Source organism: Pteropus medius, unplaced genomic scaffold, assembly GCF_902729225.1.
Source record: "Pteropus medius unplaced genomic scaffold, Ma_sr-lr_union100, whole genome shotgun sequence".
Taxonomy (NCBI): Eukaryota; Metazoa; Chordata; class Mammalia; order Chiroptera; family Pteropodidae; genus Pteropus; species Pteropus medius.
In genome coordinates this window covers 67,979,917-67,998,774 of record NW_024349800.1, presented here as the reverse complement: position 1 = coordinate 67,998,774, position 18,858 = coordinate 67,979,917, and the positions used below count along the sequence as shown (strand labels likewise).

The 18,858-nt window shown below is 41.3% G+C and overlaps 2 protein-coding genes across 2 annotated transcripts; one reads left to right on the top strand and one right to left on the bottom strand.

The window, feature by feature from the left end:
* The first annotated feature begins 149 nt into the window (after positions 1-149).
* Positions 150-3,934, top strand: CD3D (CD3 delta subunit of T-cell receptor complex). The gene is made up of 5 exons (XM_039888050.1): positions 150-347; positions 1,747-1,965; positions 2,412-2,543; positions 2,906-2,949; positions 3,168-3,934. The coding sequence occupies exons 1-5, from the start codon at positions 293-295 to the stop codon at positions 3,231-3,233; spliced, it is 516 nt and encodes a 171-aa protein (XP_039743984.1). The 5' UTR covers positions 150-292; the 3' UTR covers positions 3,234-3,934.
* A 4,575-nt stretch (positions 3,935-8,509) lies between these two features.
* CD3E (CD3 epsilon subunit of T-cell receptor complex) lies at positions 8,510-18,377 on the bottom strand. Its single transcript, XM_039888049.1, has 8 exons — positions 18,301-18,377; positions 18,080-18,188; positions 16,104-16,124; positions 12,314-12,337; positions 11,658-11,876; positions 10,653-10,820; positions 10,053-10,099; positions 8,510-9,152 (listed from the first exon to the last, which is right to left on the bottom strand). Exons 2-8 carry the CDS (start codon positions 18,126-18,128, stop codon positions 9,096-9,098), a joined length of 585 nt encoding a protein of 194 aa, XP_039743983.1. The 5' UTR covers positions 18,129-18,188; positions 18,301-18,377; the 3' UTR covers positions 8,510-9,095.
* Positions 18,378-18,858: the final 481 nt, after the last annotated feature.

The following is an 18,858-nucleotide window of genomic DNA, read 5'->3' as shown; positions in this document are numbered from 1 at the left end:
GAGTCCAGGCAATCTTTTCTATAGTCTCTGCTTTCCCTTTCACTCCACCCCTAAGCTTTCAGCTCAGAGAGAGAAATTTGCACCTGCTTCCTTCCTACCCCACCCCCAGCTAACCCTTACTCTGACAGTCTCCTATCATCAATAGCAGAGAACAGAGAAATAGGCTTATTCTAGTTCCTCCCCCACCCTCTACTTTTTCCGGTACCAGTGAGTCTGCTGGCGGAGGGCAGCTCTCATCCTAGCTGATAGATCTGTGACCTGGGTCTATCTACTGAATGAATTCTGTTGGAAGATGGAACACAGCAGGTTTCTGGCTGGCCTGATATTGGCTGCCCTTCTCTCCCAAGGTAAGGCTTCTCCAGGTGGGCGGGAGCATCTAGGAGAAGGGACCTGAGAGGGACATTACCACCTGCAGCGAGGACAACTTGAAAGTTCTTCTCAGTGCTAGCTTTAATTCACTAGGCAGGGTTGTCAAGGAGGGCAGGATGGAATGTAGGGCAGTGTCTGAGAAACAGGCTTTTGGCTTGACCAGCTCTAGTTAGAGGTGCATCTTGGCCTTGGGTGTCTTGCTGCTTTAAGAGAAGAGCTAACTTTAGGTTGAGCATGAGGGAAGGCAGATTTGGGGTAGGAGAATGACCAACTCATCCCTGTTTGCCTGGTTTTAAAACTGATAGTCCAGGAACCTCCTTGATCTCAGGCAGACTGGGATGAATGGTTATCCTAGGAATCAGCTGTTTTGGGACATCCAGCATTTTCACTGGAAACAGATTCCAAATAAGATATGAGTGTAGGATGTGAAGTATCCGATGTACATGTTTCTCCCAGAGTACACACACATATATTCCTGACCTGCTTCAGAGGCATTGGGATTTTCTAGAGGATGTTCTTATATCCAAATTGGTAACAGAGTGTAAAGCTCAGGGAGAATGTAGATTCCACTTTTCCTCTGGGTTTTGGTGGTGTTCTCAGTCAAAGCAATTCAGTAGATTTAGAAAGGTGCTGTGCATACTTCCAGCCCTTAAACTCTCCACAAGACTTGACTTGTGTGGATCCCCAAGAATGGATTTGATAAAAAAAAGTTTTTTGACCCCTTCTTTTAAGCAAGTGTAGCACAACTAAAAATCTTTACATGGAATTTGCCCTGGATCCCCTTCTGGACCGGTGGGCTGGTAAGTCATACTAGCTTTTCTCCTACCCCCAATCGTTATTGGCCCTGGGAAAAGCTTTAGTCAGTGAGAGTTCCATTCTCTTGGTAGTTGTTGGAGTGAGGCAAAGGGGGAGGAAAGAGGAGGGAGAGAAGCTGAAGTGAAAGTGTTGTAGGTAGCTGGGAAGTAGAATTAGTTTTCCTGGAGAAAAAAATGTGGACACCTCCAAGTGAGGAACATTTTGCCTTTCCACATCTCTTGGATGCTTCAGCAGCCTATGCTCCCCTCTTATTTCTAATCAGTGGTCTGAACACATTTCCAGGATGGTTCTTAGATCAACCCAACTCTACAGTTCCTCTTTTGCTCTGTATCCATCAGGGCCTGCCCTCTGCTTGAACTGCATCCTTGTGCCTTTCCTGACCCCTGCAGTTCATGGGGGAGCATCCCGAAGCCTTTCTCTTGTGACTTCTCTCTCTTTTGCTGGAAGCCTTAAACTGTCCTAGACTTGGAAAGGAGTCCTTCTTAAGTATGAGCCTCAGCAGAACTAGGAGTCTAGTTTAGACCAAAGTGCTGACTCTAGTCACGGTATTTTTTTCCTTAGTGAGCCTCTCCCAGAATCTCGTGGATGAAGTTGAGGACAAAGTGCTTTTGAATTGCAATAGAAGCACCATATGGCTACAGGGAACAAGGGGAAAACTGTCCTCAAACGACCAAAGTCTGGACCTGGGAAAACGCATCCTGGACCCACGAGGAGTGTATCTGTGCAATGAGACATATGAAAACAACATCAAATTATATACTTTACAAGTATATTATAGAAGTATGTGCTGCCTGAACACTTTGGGTTGGAATGGATGGGGCCTCTGGATATGAGAACTTTCTAGCTGGAGGGGGCTATGGTGGAACAATCTGTTCTCTAAACAAACTGGGGTTACTCTTATAATAGTACAAGCCAGAGTTTGGGAGTTTGAGAGAACTTAACTGATGGAGAAAGAGAAGTAACTCAAGCCTTGTGATCCAAGCAGTAGGGGCTAAGTTGAGAGAGTGATTTGGTCTCCTGCCTTATTTAAATTCCTATAAAGCTGAGACTACTTCTTGGCTCTCCTTAGGGATTCCTTGGGATGAAAGGAAGAGGTGGCTATAGCAAGGTCAGCAGCAGGCCTCTCTCCAAGAATCTTAAGTTGGGTCTTGGCATGAGAGGTCTTGATGCTTCCTTAGGAGGTAAGGATGGTTTCCACCTCTCTTCTTGCCTCCCTTCCCCCATAGTGTGCCAGAACTGTGTGGAGCTGGACTCAGCTACCCTGGCTGGCATCATTGTCACTGACATCATTGCCACTATCCTCCTTGCTTTGGGAGTCTACTGCTTTGCTGGACATGAGACTGGAAGGTTCTCTAGGGGTAAGTGGAAAGGACAGAATGTGTGTGTGTGTGTGTGTGTGTGTGTGTGTGTGTGTGTGTGTCTGTGTGGCATGTGTGTAATGTATGTGTACATGAATGCATGTGTGTTGTGGATGTAGGTGTGGGTGACTGTGTACCTGCTAAGGAATGGGGCTGGCAAGTGGGTTGTGTCTCATTTGGGAATCATTCCTGCAGTCCTCATAAGTGTTTTTACAACTGGTTATTGAAAGAACTTGTGTCCCCATATTACTCACGCAGACTTCTGAGGGCGTGACCAGCTTCAGGCCCCCTGCAGTGTTTGTGGGGTCTCACTGTCTCATCCTCCTATGCCCTTTATAACTCTCTTTCCCTGGTTCTTCTAGCTGCTGAGACTCAACATTTATTGAGTAATGACCAGCTCTATCAGGTGAGTCCAGAGGAGAAAGATGAGAATGGGAGGAGGAGTGAGTGGGGATGGAGAAACTGACACTAGGTGTTATGTGCATGTACGAGGGGTCCTAGTGCGGAATTCACTGGGGGAGGGTCTGGAAAGGTCAGGTATAAACTCTCATCTCTGGGACCCACTGGGGTCCTCCCCAGGAGAGTTCTGACTCTGCCACACTATTTCCCCTTTTCATCTCTCAGCCCCTTCGTGATCGGAATGATGCTCAGTACAGCCGTCTTGGTGAAAACTGGCCTCGGAACAAGTGAACCTGAGATTGGTGGCTTATAGGAGCATCAGTTATCAACCACACCTTCTCTCTTTGTTCAGTCAATAAATATGTCTTCTTTCACTCAGCAGGCGCCTGGACTTTTCAAGCCTCCTGAGCAAGGCATGGGAATTGTCCTGCCTTGGTTGGGTCCTTGCTCTCCCTGCCAATCTGTATCATTCCTTCATTGCTTCCCGTCCTCTGCCCCACATGAACAGTCTAATGGACAGCTTCTCATCACTTTCTGCCTCACTGGTGTTTATGGCCTGGTGCACTCTCTTCAGGATCTGCCCCCACGTACTCCCTTGCTATTTGTTGTCTCCAGTTAGCCACCCATTGTAACCCTTCCTGGGTTTTGGCTTCTTCACCACAGCTGAGGGTGGCTGCTGTGTTCAGGGACTCAGCCGCACAAAAGTTTCCATGACATCACGAGCGGAGGTGGTAGAGACATCAAAGGCCTTGAGACTCACTTCTTATCAAGATGCAGAGAATGTGTGTGAGAAAGTCCCACTTCTGCTAAGGGGCTGGCCTTGGCTTTTTAACCTCATTGTGCAGTAGCCACTAGCTGTGAGAAGTCTTAGCCTAGACCCCTTTAATACCATTTATCTTACTTTTCCCAGAACCTTTGCCTCTGTCTCCTGCAGGATAAACTGGCAACAGAAACCCTTCATCAATTAAAATGCATTCCTCTCCACTCACTTGGAGAGCTGGAGTTTGAGACTAGGTGGGGACTTAGGATATTTTCAATGGATGTCATCTTTGGTTTCTTTGGTTAGTGGGTTAGTGGTGGTTCTGAATCTTTGAGAGCCTGAGGGAATTGTTAAGAATATAGACACGTGGGCCCCACTTTAGGCATGTAGTCCCTGAGTAATTCTGAAGCAACCCCAATTCAGAGTCCTTGGTTTAAATGAAGAACTGAGGTCCCTTACTCTGTGTCCTTCATGCTTGTTCCTGTCTACCATAGGTGGGAACCTCTCCTTTTATTCTCTGAGTAAGAGTAGTTTAGTGAACTTCAGGACATTTAAATGAGAGTAAGCATTTTCTAGACCAGGGTTCCCCAAAGAAAAAAGAATTAAAAACTATATTGCCAGAGATCTGGATGATTCTGACCACTATCTCTTCACGATATACACAGACCCCAATTTTGGTAGAGACAGAATGAACTTCCAATTTACAACAGATGCTGCATTCATGGTTATGATTTATTCCTACCCTTTATATCCCTACTACCATAGTCCTTCTAACCCTAGATATTGCTTTCACACTGAGTACCTCCACTGAGCAACCCTTCATGGCTTGTATTGTACCAGTGCTTGTATCCTTTTCACACACTGCACACTTCCTTTCACCTGATTCCTCATATGCCTTTATATCCCACCATACCTCTCACTAGTTCTCAACATTGGCCATATGTTGGAAACTCTTGGGAACTTTAAAAATACTGGTTTCTGGGTGATTCCACCCCCAGAAATTCTAATTTTATTGGTCTGGAGCATCAGGACTTAAGTCGATTTTAACAGGAAGCCAAAGTTGAGAAACACTGCCCTCCCTCCATCTGAGCCCTTCTAGAATCTTGTGTCCCTTATGGCTCTATTTTTTTGTGTGCTTTTAAAAAACAGATTTACTGAGGTAAACTGACACAAATAAACAGCATATATTTAGCGTAAAATTTGGCAAACTTTGGCATATGTAGCCCACTTGTGAAACACTACCACGATCAAGATAATGAACGTATCCAACACTTTGAACAGTTTCCTTGTGCCCCTTTGCATGCAATCCCTCCCCGCTCCCTCTCCTTATCTCCACACCCTCCAGGTGACCACTGATCCACTTTCTGTCATTACAGATTCTGTCATTACAGATTAGTTCTCATTTTTCTAGAGTTAATATACATGAAATAATATATTATGTACCCTTTTCTGGTCTGCCTTCTTACATTCAGCATAATTATTTTGATATTCATCCATCTTGTTGCATCTTTCAATAGTTCATTCCTTTTCTGTTGTTCAGTAGTATTCCATTGTATGGATATGCCACAGCTGTTTATCGATTCATCTGTTGATAGTCTTTTGGGTTGCTTCCTGGTTTTGGTTATTACAAATAAAGCTGCTATGAACATTAATATATGTCATTGTGTGGACATATGCTTTTATTTCTATTGGATAAATACTCAGAGGTGGAATGGCTGGGATACAACTTTTAAAGAAAGTAGTTTTGTTATTCTAGTTCCTTGGCATTCCAATATAAATTGGCTTCTCAAATGCTTACTATAAAATGCCTATTGGCATTTTGATTAAGATTGTACTGAAATTATAGATCAATTTGGGGAGAATTGATGTCTTAATGATGAGTCTTCCAATCCATGAACATGTCTTTTGTCAGATTTATCTCTAAATATGTTATATTTTTTTATGTTATCATATATGGTACTTAAAAATTTTCAATTTCCAATTGTTCATTGATAATATATAGAAATATAATTGCTTTTTGTAAATCAATTTTTACCCTGAAATCTTCCTAATCTCAATTATTAATTCTAGTAGTTTTTGTTTTGTAGATCCCATTAGGTATTCTACATAGATAATCATGTAGTTTGTGACTAAGACAGTTTAACTTTTTTGTTTCCAATCTGGATGTGTTTTACTTCAGTTTCTTGGCTTATTGCATTAGTTAGAATCTCCAGTATAATGTTGACAGGAGTGCAGAGAACATTCTTACCTCATTTGTGATCTTAGAGGGAAAGCGTTGTCTTTCAGCATTAAGCATGATGTTGGCTGTAGGTTTTTTTTAGATGCTCTTTCACAAGTTGAGGACATTCCATTCTCTTTCTAGTTTGTTGAGAATTTTTAGCAAAAATAGTTGAGCATTGTCAAGTGCTTCTTCTGCATTGATTAATATGTTTACATGGTTTTACTTTTTTAGTCTGTTAATATGGTAAACTACTTTGGTGGCATGATCTATTAAACCAATCCTGCATTCCTTGGTCATTATATATTTTTCTTTTTATATATTATCAGATTATATTTACTTAAATTTTATGAAGAATTTTTGCATCTATTCATAAGGGATCTTGTCAGTAGTTTTCTTGTAATGTCTTTGATTTTAATATCAAAGTATATTGCTTAGAGTTTGCCACAAAATCTGCAAAGTGGATTAGCAGGCTGGAGACGCAGGAAAGAGATGATGTTGCATCTTGAATCTAAAGACAGTTCAGAGACAAAGAATTTTCTGTTCCTCAGAGGACCTCAGTCTGTTTTTTCACAAGGCCTTCAACTGATCGGATGAGGCTCACTCATAGTATGGAAAGTATCCTGCTTTACTCAAAGTTTACTAATTTAAATGTTAATCTCAACTCAAAAAAACCTGTACGACAACATCCAGATCATCTAGATTTGTTTGACTAAATATCTGGGTACTGTGGCTTAGCCAAATTGACACATACAATTAACCATTATAGAAGATAAGTTTAGATGAGTTGGAAGTATTCCCTCTTCAATTTTCTGGAAGAGTTTGTACAGAATTGGTATTATTTCTTTCTATTTAGGTTATCTATTTCATCTTCAGTGAGTGGAGAGCCTTCTTTGTCTTCAAATTCTATCCATCCTTCCCTTCAAGGCCCAGATCAAGTCTCTCTTCATCCATGGAACTTTCCAGACTGTCTCATTTCTCAGTCCCTCCTCAGAACACCAGCAACACTGTAGCACTAACAAGTGCTTAGTCACATTTGTTCTTCTGCTGTTGTTTAACTTTTTGCATGCCTGGGCACTGTTATATGACTGCAAGCTCTTTGAAGACTGGAACGGTTTATTTGTGTCTCCTTAGCATTTAACATGGTACTTGCCTGCCACATGAGTGATCAGAAGAGCACTCATTGAAGGAATACCTAAACAATCACATACAGAGCTCTTAAGTCAGGAAAATGGAGAGCATTCTTCATGATCACAGTTGGCATTGGAGCTGAACATTACTGGCTGCTAATTCCAGTTCTGTTCCTCACTAATTGTACACTTTGGGCAAATGAGCCCCCATAGTCTCATGGATATACAAGGACAACATCTACCTTGTCAAGTTATCATAAAAATTAAATGAGATAATGCACCTAAATGAGATAATGAACCTTTATTAGATGAGATAATGCACCTAAAGTTCTAAGCACAATTTCTAGAACACAGTAAATACTCATGCTAGGCCTCACTTCCCCTTGACTGAGCACCATCAATTATACCAGGGACAAAACTTCCACTCCACTCCCAGGCCAGCCTGCTGATCTGGCTAGTGAAGGTCAACATCGTGGAGATGTTGTGAGCATAAGTATTGAGTGTTTAGAGGGAAAGAAGCCGTGTTTCAACAGTGACTATCAAATAGAAACTGTAGCCATAAGCCCAAGGCTGAGTGTGAATAGTATATGGGGGACTGGTAACCACAAATGGCTTTTTCAGTCCTGGTCACATACATAAATAGCCCTGTGATGAGCAGGGAGGTTTCTGAGTTCAGAGAGGGAGAGAAGAGAACCCACTGGCTTGAGTGGACTAAAGCAGATCTTCAGTGCTCTGGTCTCCTCTCGCTGCAAGCTGTGTGTGTACCCTGGGAGACTGAGAAAGAAGCCCTCCCACACCGGCCTCTGGCTGCTGCTGCATCTCTCTCACCCTCTCTCTGCACACACTCCACATCCTGGCTGCTAAACCACAGCTGCTTCTGGCTGCAGGCTGCTGCCTCTCAGAGTGGAAGAAGGCGTGACAGCACCTCCTTGCCCTACTTCCCTCTCCCTGACTCTGGGGCTCCTCCTTTTAGAGGCAGTTTGTGGAAATCTGTGTTCCATCCCTCAACACTTTTACACTTCCACTCTTCTCACTGCTGTCTTCATCTGTCTTTTAAAGCCTTTGTTTCTGTCTCATCCATGTTTTTGAACTGACCACTCTGTCAGGGACTCATCACTCTGCCACCCTTGATGTTTTTCTCCAAGAAAAGTTAGTCAAATGACTAATTGTTTGCTCTTTATCTTCTCGCTCAAGCTTGCAGTCTCTCTCTCTCTCTCTCTCTCTCTCTCTCTCTCTTCCTCTCCTCTCTCTCTCTCTCTCTCTCTCCCTCTCTCTCTCTCTCAACTATTTCCTGATGCCTTCTCTAAAGAGAGCTTCAAATAATGCTCTACCCATTGTGAAAACATGTAGTATTTGCCTTTGGGATCATGGCTGGGGAATTTAGTCAAAGGTAGAGAGGACCTGAGTTGTTTCAGGAAATGACGCAGCCTCTGAGGGCCTTTCAGAAAAGAGGAACAACAATTCTTGCAGCCAAACACACTTTATTTCTTCTCTCTCTCAGCTGACAAGGAGCCTAACACATTCATGGACATGGAAACGATTGCCCAGGGGCCTACATTGGAGATAGGAGAGAGGAAACAAAGGCCTGGCTCAGGGCCAAGACCTCTGCCAACATTTATCCAGTCCATTCCCACAGAGGGTTGCCAAAGAGAGAGCTGAAAATATAGGAAGGTAGATGGAATAATTAGGGATGGGGCATCTTATACACAGGAAAAGGAGGGAACGGAAGGAAGAAGTAACACTCACCAGGGAAGACAGGAATTGGGGGCGGTGATGAACAGCAGAAATAAATATTCAGACAAAGGTACAGGCCAGGTGTGAAGGGGTGAGTAGCAATGATATTTCAAAGGACAATAAGGCAGCAATATCCCAGGACTGTGCACCAGCAGAGAAGGCAGGAAGGAGGGAGCTGGGGACAAGGCTGCAGGTGTGAGTTCCACAAGAAGCAGAGGAGCAATTCTGTGGAGTCCAAGACTTGCCCAGGGAACAGGTGCCTGAAGAGGAGCCAGGTCTGGGCCAATGGGAAGCAGTGTCCTTGGGAGCTGTCAGATGCCTCTCTGATTCAGGCCAGAATACAGGTCCCTCTGGCCTTTCCGGATGGGCTAGGGGTGGAGTAGAGAGGGGTGGTCAGCAGGATAGGAGGAGGTGGTTCCTCAAAAAGACAGCCCTCTGAAGACCTAGCTTTAGTGTAATGGAAAGAACCTTGAACTAGGAGTCAGGAGGCAGGCTTGAACTTTAACTTGGCATGGACTTGTAATAGACTTAATTGCGTCACTTCCTTCCGTAAGTCTCAGCTTTCCAATCTCAAAAATGGGAATCTAAAGACCCACTTCTCAGGGCTTTTGTCAGAAAGAAATGAAGTTACTCATGGGAAAATGAATACCACATGCTTGGCTGGTGCTAAATAAATATTTGTTGAAATTGTCCAAGTGTGATATTCAAAATATTTAACAATTGGTATTATACATACAGCAAACAATCAGAACAATCCTGATGGTTCTCTGCTATGCCAGACATTAACTTTTTAGTTGCTTAATCAAGAAGCAGTCCAGGGTGGGGGAGGCCATAATATCTGGCAGTGTATTTTGGGGGTGGGAGATGCTTGAGGCTATTTGCCAGTGAAGTATTTTAAAAATTCAACAACCGATATGACTGTATTGGTACATTCTGGCGGAACATCAGTTCTGAGTTTATCATGTTAGAATTTACATATATGGTATTCCCCATGGCTTTGTCCCAGCTAATGAATAAAAGAAAAAAAAAAAAAGAAAAAGAGGAGTATTGCCACCTGCCACCCCCACTCCTCCCAGTGGAGGAAGCCATGCAGGCTTTGAGATGGCCCCATTCTATCATGAAGGAGGCAGAGGGAGGCACAGAGTGGGTTGTTCTGGAACCTTGACTGAGGGGGTGGGCTTTGAAGTGTCTGGTGGGCCAGATGGAGAGTCCCACCTGTCCTCTTCTCCCATAGAAAGACCCCTTCTCCCCATTCTATCCCTTGTTACCTCATAGTCTGGATTGGGAACAGGTGGTGGCCTCTCCTTGTTTTGTCCTGCGGAGGAGAGATGAGAGAAGGATTTGTTTCCACGTAGGAGTGCAATGAGACCCAGATCAAGGATCGAAAACCCCTTTGTTCTCTCTTCCACTTCTTCCTTTTTCCGTTTCAGTCTCCCTTTCTCTTCTCTTTCTTTCATCTCATTGCTAATGCCTTCCCACCCCAAATATACACTGTTCTTATCCTTTTGTGACTTTCCTCAGCTTATGGTCCTTCCACTGTTTCCTTACTCATGGAGGAAGGGAAAGGAAAAGGCAGAACTAATGTCTAAAAGTCTCTCTCCCCACAGATTAGGGGTGAAATCTGATTATTGCAGAACACTGACAGGCATTTGAGGAAGCCCATTCTGTTAATAAACTTTTTTGGCACTTTTCTAGAATGGGGAGGAGAGGAGTGATCTGAGATGCGAAACCCTCTGTTGAGATCTTGGCAGTATAGTGAATGTTCTGTAGAAGCTGTCTTGCCTAGCCATGGACTTGCTGCCTCTTCTGGCCCAGGCTAGATATCCCCCTTGGTGGGAATCTCCTCTAACCCAACTCAATGGTCTTACCCCTGGGCTTGCCACCAGTACCCACTCCTCTGGTCACAGGTTTGGCCTTGGCCTTTCTATTCTTGCTCCAGTAATACACCAGCAACAGCAAGCCAAGAGTGATGCAGATGTCAACAATAATGATTACGGCCACTGCCATCAGATCCACCTCCATGCAATTCTCACATACTGCAGGGGACAGGGGGGTGGGGAGAAGAGGAAAAATCATCAAAAAGAGAAGGCACAAGGACACTGGGTGTGAGGAAGGAACAAATGAAGGGGATTCTCCCTTCAAGACCCACATGCTGGCCACAACCAGAGCCTTCCTTTTTAATACATTTATAATGATGAACAAAGTGTGGCTGTTATGGATAGAAGCTCTGGTGTCAATCTGGGTTCAAGTCCCAGCTCCATTACTCATTAGCTGTGAGAATTGTGAAATGTGTTTTCAATTCACAAAGATTCTGTCCTCTCATCTATAAAATGGGAATAAAATAGTATTTAACTCACATGGTTGTTAAGAGGATTATATGGAAAAAAAAAATACTCCTGGCAAGTGTTTGGTGGTACTGCTTAAAACTTAATAAGCACTCAATAAATATTACTATTATTATTATTTATTATGATGCCTTAGCTTATGGCATTTTATTATGGTAGCTTTGAGTCTCCTTTGCAAATCCTCCTGAAGAATTTATCTCCGGATAAAGCATCAGATGGACACACATCAGTTTGTCATAATTCTGGATGTGCTATAATGCAAATGAATTAATTCTGTCCCTTGGGAATTTGTTGTTTTAGATCAAGTGCTGACTGAGCTTATTTAGACAGCCCCATATTGGTTTTTAATCTGTATTTCAGAAAAAAAATGATGCTGTGTGGCCCCTGAGAGTCCTAGTATTGACTATAGGAGAAACACAAAGATGTCAGGATACTGTGAGTTGTGTTATGGGAGGTAATCGAGGGTACCCTTTTGAAATGGTCTTCCCTAAAGAATCTAGTAGGGCTTACGCTGGAGACCTATATTACCTCTTGCTTTCAGGTAGAGCAAATTGCGATTGTTCTTAGAGGCACTTGTGTAGCAGGAATAATAACCATTATCCTCCATTTCTGAAAAATTCTCCAATAATAGCGTGTCTTCTTGATGCGATTGTGGTTTACCATTTTTTTCCCATGTTATTGTTCCAGATTCAGAATCCTCAGGGCATGTCAGCATTACCTTTGTCCCGGAGATGGAGACTTTATATACTGGAGAATGGGGTAAAGAGAAGGGAAATTGGAAGAAGAAGCCAACAAGATTTCAGAAAAGGCAAATTAATAACAAAAGAATCAACCAAATGCAAAATGTCATGTGTCATCTAGGTCTTAGATTTTCTTGTCAAAAGGGAACACCGCTGGCTATAGGGTATGAAAAAGGGGCTATGTAGGAAAAGGGGGACTAGAGAACCTTTTGAAGGTGACTTCAGAGTTTAGGCATGGACATGGGGACTTGGGAAAGGGAGGATAGAAGTAACCAAAAACCTATAAAAGTCTCTATTTGTAATGTTTCTAAAATGAGTGTTGGAAATATAATGTTGAGAGGGCCTCAGTTCTTGGGATTAATCTCTCTCAGTCAATTACTTCTCCTCTGTCCACACTGAACTGCATCCTCAAATAGGGCATTCATAAAAGACTGATAAACTTACTTTTCAGTATAACAGAAGATTCATCTGAAAATGAAAAAAGGAAAGACTGGTAAGAAAATAATCTTGGTTAAAGTTTAAATTGTAGGTAAAAATTTTCAAGGGAACTGTACACAATCCCCCAAGAATTCCCAAAGAGGGCCATCCTTTAGGAAGTCCCCAGCCTTAAAGGTGGGACATGTAGTTAGCCCATGAGGTAAGCTTCTGAATGTAACTCAGAAATGTCAAATTGATAATATATCAATATGTGCTTCTTGGTCTACATGCACTGAAGCTCAGAAAGTCTTCAAATACTAAAGCTGAAAAATTATAGAAGTCTTCAAGCTTATCCTCTTACATTAGCAAAAATCATATTCCATATAGATATTAAAAGGTCTTCTCAGAGATAAAGACCTTGATATTTTTGAATTGCTGATATTTGGGCTTACCTATTTTTCATTATTCAGAAGTTCTCATAACTAACAGGATCCCTCATAATAGAGATCAAACATCTTTCTTCTTCTTTATTTGAATTTCTATAAGAGTTTATTTGAGCCCAAACTGATGGCAATTGCTAGGAAGAAAGATCTAAAATGCTCTAAACATCTTTCTTTTTATTCTGTACCACTCTGTTGTTACTGCCCTTAAATTATGTAATGCATTATACATATTTTAAGGGAATAGTATTCCAATAAAAGGTGGCTCTATTTTAAATATCCTTGAGTATAATCAACTCTCAATTATTTTTGTTAGAGGGAGGAACTATTGACGTGGACAACTGAAATTCATTAATAGAATTTGGGGACCCAGCCACGTTTCCCACAGCAGGCAATTTTGTCCCGGGAATATGGGGCTGGCGTGCATCCTCATTTCCTGGAAGACTTGTGGCTGGGACACTGGGCAGCACTAGGCTATGCTTGAGCCTGGATATGACAGCTAGAAGAGAGAAGAGGTGGTGGTGCTCAGAGACAGTCTTTTCTCCGAGGTGTTTTGCTACAGTATGCTATTGGGCACAGATCACTGGACTGAGTCAGAAGCCCTGTGTTTGAATTCCAGATCTGCCTTAGGCTGTGTGACCAAGGGCAAGTCATCTCACTTCTCTGAGCCTGTTTCTTCATCTGGAGAATGGAGATAAAACATGTATCTCACAGGGCATTTGTGAAAATTAAATGGATTATGAAAGCGAATATAGATAGAGCATAGCAGATGCTCAGGAAAAATGTTAGTTACTTTTTTCCTTTTCTTCTTAGGGTCCTGTTACAATGGAGAACAGAACTGAGTTCTGACTCAGTTACTCAGGTAGCTCTCTGGCTGAGATCACACAGAATGTAAGTAAACAAGTCATTCTTCAGGTTTACCCATCTGCTAATAATTGAGAGTTAAGTATAATTACAATAGGTAGCTGATAGTATTTCCACTTAGAAATAATTTTTCAGTACTGATGTTTTAAGAGATGTTAAATAAACTGGAAATCATAAATAAAATAATTTAAAAGTAAATAGATATTTACTCTGCTTGTGTTTGTTTGAAAAAGAGACGTAAAGAAAATCGTACACAACTTTCATTGGCACAAATTTAGTAGTACAGTTCAGACTTACACATGCTCATACGAAGGCCTAGATGTTTATGCTTAGAAATAGGGTGTATGCTCACAAAGATTTTATCACATCCAGAGGCAGTATTTCATAATGGTTAAGAAAATGAGCTTCAGTATCAGCTACATCTGCATTTATAGTTATCTCTGTGATTGGATTATTTATTTATTTTCTAACCTTGGTTTTCTTATCTGTAGAATATGGATGTTAAAATTAGATGAGGAAATTCAGGTAAATATTTAGGGCAATACCTAGAACATACATGCTCAATAACCTGTAATGCTTATTATCTAGTCTGCATGGTTCCCTTATGATAATACCTGAAATTCACCTACTGCCTTCTATATGTCAGATAATGTTCTAAGTGAATCATTCATTCAATCCCCATAACAATCTTACAGGCTACATATCATTATTATTTATTTTACACATGATGATGCTGTGGCACAGAAAAGTTAAATAAATTATTCAAAGAAACTCAGCAAGTCCAGCTAGATTCAAATATGGCTGTCTAGCTTCAGAGTTAGACTCTTAACCTCATATTAAACAGCCTACATCTCCTCTGCCTAAAATACTCTTCTTCCCTAGAATATAAGCTCATCCTTTAAAATTCAGCTGAAGAATCACCTCCTCTGGGGAACTTTCCCCAACTACTCTCTGTAGAGTTGACCACTCTTCTCTTTATATTTTATTTTATTTTACTTCATACCTAACTATATCATAGCATGCAACACACTATATCATCAATTATTTATCTCTCACAAAAGACCAGCTTCTTAAGGGAAGGGAATCATTTATTCATTAAAAAAATATACATTGAGCACCTATTCTGTGCCAGGCAGTGGGCCAGGTAAATAAGACACCATCTCTGCATTCAATGATTTATATAAAAACGTGTGGTGACTCCAATCCTCACCCACATGTATCTTCTTTCCTGAATGTATGCACAGGGATACATATCACATTTAGCAATGATCAGATATGACAGCAACAATCAAACAAGCACTTCTCATGCACGTGCTATTGAGAGATAGTTGTATTTTCCCTCAAAAAGTTCTGGTTCTCAATGTTTCCTATGGTGATTGTCCTCTATGACCATTTTGTCCCACATTTGAAAAGAGGTTGTGTAGAGTGAAAATCCTCTTACCGATATCTTCATTCTTTGAAAAGGAAATGATAAAAAAATCACTAGAAATACTTTTATCAGCTGTTAAGATTAGTCCCTACTTTCTTCAGCCTTTAAAAAACAATGGAACTTCAAATTCCCCATGGCTGTATAAGAAATGCTGTTTGGGGCCCTATGTCCTACATTAAACAATTGAAGGCTATTTAAAAAAATGGATTTTAAGTAAACATTTCACTATATATACCAAATTATTACATTGTATACATTAAACTACACCATGTTATATGTTAACTATATCTCGGTAAATTTGAAAAAACCGATCTATATTGGGCATCAATCAAATGATAAACAAAAAATCAAATGGCAATAGCATGCAGAGAAGATGAGTTATCCTGAGGCATATTAGTGCTTTTGACATATCCCATTTGTCAATAATGTAACATTAAAGCATGCTGCATGGTAAAAAAAAAAAAAATTATCCCAAGGACTCTACAAATTAGGCAGTGCAATGGAATGTAGACTGGCACGATGACTGCCTTTAAACAAAATTGGTTCACTCAGTCTGGAGGAGTCGATTGAATAGAAAGACTTCTAATATTGGAACATTCTTTACTGCTATGACTGAGAAAGTAATTCCAGGCCAGGCACACTCATATGTATGTGCACACATGATCACACAAACATGCACATATTCAGAGTATTTGGCATGTGGTTCTGAATGCACACTGGAATGCTGCTCCAGAGGCTCATTTGCTGCGTACCCGTGCATGCATTCAAGCCACATATCCTCTACAAAATCTCTCATCAAATACGAAATGCAAGCAAATTAAAACTGTTGGTACTTTTAACTTCATTTAATAGTCTCAATTTTTTTTCTTTTGAATAGTTAAGACTCATTATTTCCTGTGATCTCTGTTGTTTCCTTCTTCTTTGCTAGAGCCAGAAATATCTCTAGATTTATGAAGAAAAGGCAAAGGAGAAGATGGTAGAAACCCCTTTTACTGGTCTCTGTGGGAGGTCTAGAGAAAATTCTCCTCATAAATATAAAGAATTCTAGGCTGATTTCATGACAAGGAAATAAAGCATATCTCACCTTCTTGCCCCCAAGCACCAACTAGAAAATAAAATAATAAGAAAAAAAGAGTTAGTAAATGTTGTGAGTGCTGAAATCTCAAGCAGAAAACATACCATGGTCTTGTCTGAGCATTTCTAAACATCCGAAGTCCTTCCCAAACACTACTGGATAACGGTCATTCCTGTTTCCTAGACAAGTGACACATACTGCTGAGTACTAGCGAGGGGTTCCTGGTCAGTTTGGGATGAAACATAGCAAGAAAGCATCTAGCATTAAATATGAACACACAATATTTGACAAACAGAAGTTAGAAAAAGTTGGGCTGCTTTTGGGTGACTGAAGAAATAGTAAAAATATTTTGCAGCCAAACCTCCGTTTTGAAAATTGGCCTCTGACTGTAGAAGAAAAACAAGCTCTTGGTTAGGTACAAACTCTGAGATTCTTGTTCCATTTCTGGTTATTTCTTGTCTGATGGTTCAGTTTTTCCATTTGTTTTATGCTTGAGACAGATGAAAATACTCAAAACTTTAGTTACTTATCAACTACAGCCTGTGCACTAGAGAGCCTGATCACATTTTCACCGGGCCCTTCAGATCCCCTCACTCAGAAATATCTGGGATTCATTACAATGACCAGTTTCCCTGGATTTGCCTGAAAGTTTTCTGTATACCTGGACCTTTCTTTTACCAATAGTCTCTACAATGGGTGAGACACCACCTTCCCTTTTCCCCACTCCGATAGCCAGAGCAGACTAGGCACAATCTCATGATGCCAAACCTCTAGGGGAGCTTGGGTCTTTGATAGTCATATTCTCTCTCTCTCTGAAAAGCATAGTTTATACTATAGGCCTCTAAGAAAATGCCTGACTACTTCCTGCAGGAGTCACATCCTGCTCCTTGACGCTCATACTGTGTTCCTTGGACCAGTAGCAAACTAATAAGCCTGAGAGCTTACTAGAAATGCAGAATCACAATCCCAAATCCAGAACTCCTCTAGCAGAAGCTTAACAAGATCCTCAGGTGATTTGCATTTGCATACAAGCTCTAGAAACCCAAGATGAAGCAGGAAGTGGAGACATCATGGCTGTGGCTCTGAGGTAGGAGCCCCAGCTGTGATATCATTTTGTAGGTCTCTGAAATAAAACCATAGTGAGCCATTTTGCCTCCTGTAATGCAGTCATTGAGAGCACAGGCCTTGTAGACAGATAGCCTTGATTTCCCAGATCAGCTTTGGCACTTACTGTACAGTTTTAAACAAGTTATTTAACTTCTTTGAGTATTAGCTTCTTCATCTACAAAATAGGGAATGTAATGTTTACCTTCCAGAATGGAGGTAAGGATTAAATTAGTTAACACATATAAAGAATTTTTTTACATAGTATCTAGAACTCAATAAATGGCAACCTTTAAAAAAAATCTTATTTATCTTATATGAGATATGGAAATGCTCTTGCTTATTTATCAATTTATAGTCTACTTTGCTTCAAAAAGGACTAAACTCATTGAAAGCTCTTGATTAACTGAAAAAAACTGAAAATTATGAAGTGTTTTATTGTCTCAGACACAAAGCTTACTATATCCTGTGCAGAATTTGGGTTCAACTATTTAGTTTCCTCAGAACAAGGAGTGATGGTTAGGTCTTCTAATCTCTTTGGTGTTAATTCTTAAGGGCTGGGTAGTTCACTGACAGAACAAACTGGTTCTTGAAGGCATAGAGACTACTTTGTCTTCAGCAGATATGATCACCCTTACTGCTTTTTTTGGTTGTTCCCTGAAAATTCTCCCAAGTGCCTGGGGCATGCTCACTGTAAGCCTGCAGCCCTAGTTCTTCATGCTAACATTGCACAGTCTCTTACATCTTCTAGTACATGAGGCCACTGGGCATCACAGTCTCTTCCATCTTCTAGTACTTGGTACCACTGGGCAGCACCAGGTTAGTCTGTGAGCCTTCCCACGGTCTGGAGAAATACCACCTTTTCATTCCATCCTACTCACCTGATAAGAGGCAGAGTCCCAGAACTCTCCAGAGATTTCCCGAAGGCATTCTTCTCTCACTGGATACTTACTTTACCTAAGATGGTGGAGGCCAGTTGGCTTATTACTTCTGAAAAAGAAACCAAAGGACTTTTTCAAAACCCCTGCTGAAGATGAGTACCCTGGGGCCATTGCTCCCAATGCTGAGATGAAAAAGGGGGCTTTGTAAGAGAGAGACTCACCATTTTCCGAAGCGAGCAACTAAGACTGGGTGGGGAGGCGGGTTTCTGAACCCCACACAGGAAGTGTGGTGATGGTGGTGGGGGCCTCTGGGCCTATCGGGTTCTACGTCACTTAAAAACGTTTGAGGCAGAGGCAGCCACCTGGATTGGCTGGGGAGACTTAGGCCCCATATCTTCTCATAGGACAAGCAAGAAGACTGGCAGAACCTCAAGGTGTGGTGGAAAATACCTGCAATTTAGCTGCCTAGGCCTTGCACAATCTCCACATTGGGGATTCCTTTCTCAGATACCCCTCCCCCGCAAAGAAGATGTGACAGGAAGAGGGAGAAGCACTGAATAGTTGTTTTCTTTATGGCATACCAGGCATGGGACAACAAGGTGCAGCTATTTTTTAAAAAGCCCTTGGCTTGAAAATACACATTGACTTAAAACCATCAGATATCATTTTTTTGCTTCTAATATTTATAAAAATATTTTAAAATACAATATTTAATGTTGGAAAGGGAAATAACGAGTTATAGTCTCAAAATACTGAGGTAAGTGTAAACTGATACAAGC

Bases quoted from the DNA above. Each gene is read 5' to 3' on its own strand.
- CD3E (XM_039888049.1), bottom strand. From the start codon at position 18,128: ATGCCTTCGGGAAATCTCTGGAGAGTTCTGGGACTCTGCCTCTTATCA. The intron at 12,338-16,103 runs GTGAGATATGCT...TTTCATTTTCAG, and splicing joins TGGTGCTTGGGGGCAAGAAG to ATGAATCTTCTGTTATACTG. The intron at 10,821-11,657 runs GTAATATAGGTC...TGTCCCCTGCAG, and splicing joins GCTCTACCTGAAAGCAAGAG to TATGTGAGAATTGCATGGAG.
- CD3D (XM_039888050.1), top strand. From the start codon at position 293: ATGGAACACAGCAGGTTTCTGGCTGGCCTGATATTGGCTGCCCTTCTC. The intron at 348-1,746 runs GTAAGGCTTCTC...TTTTTTCCTTAG, and splicing joins GGCTGCCCTTCTCTCCCAAG to TGAGCCTCTCCCAGAATCTC. The intron at 2,950-3,167 runs GTGAGTCCAGAG...TTCATCTCTCAG, and splicing joins GTAATGACCAGCTCTATCAG to CCCCTTCGTGATCGGAATGA.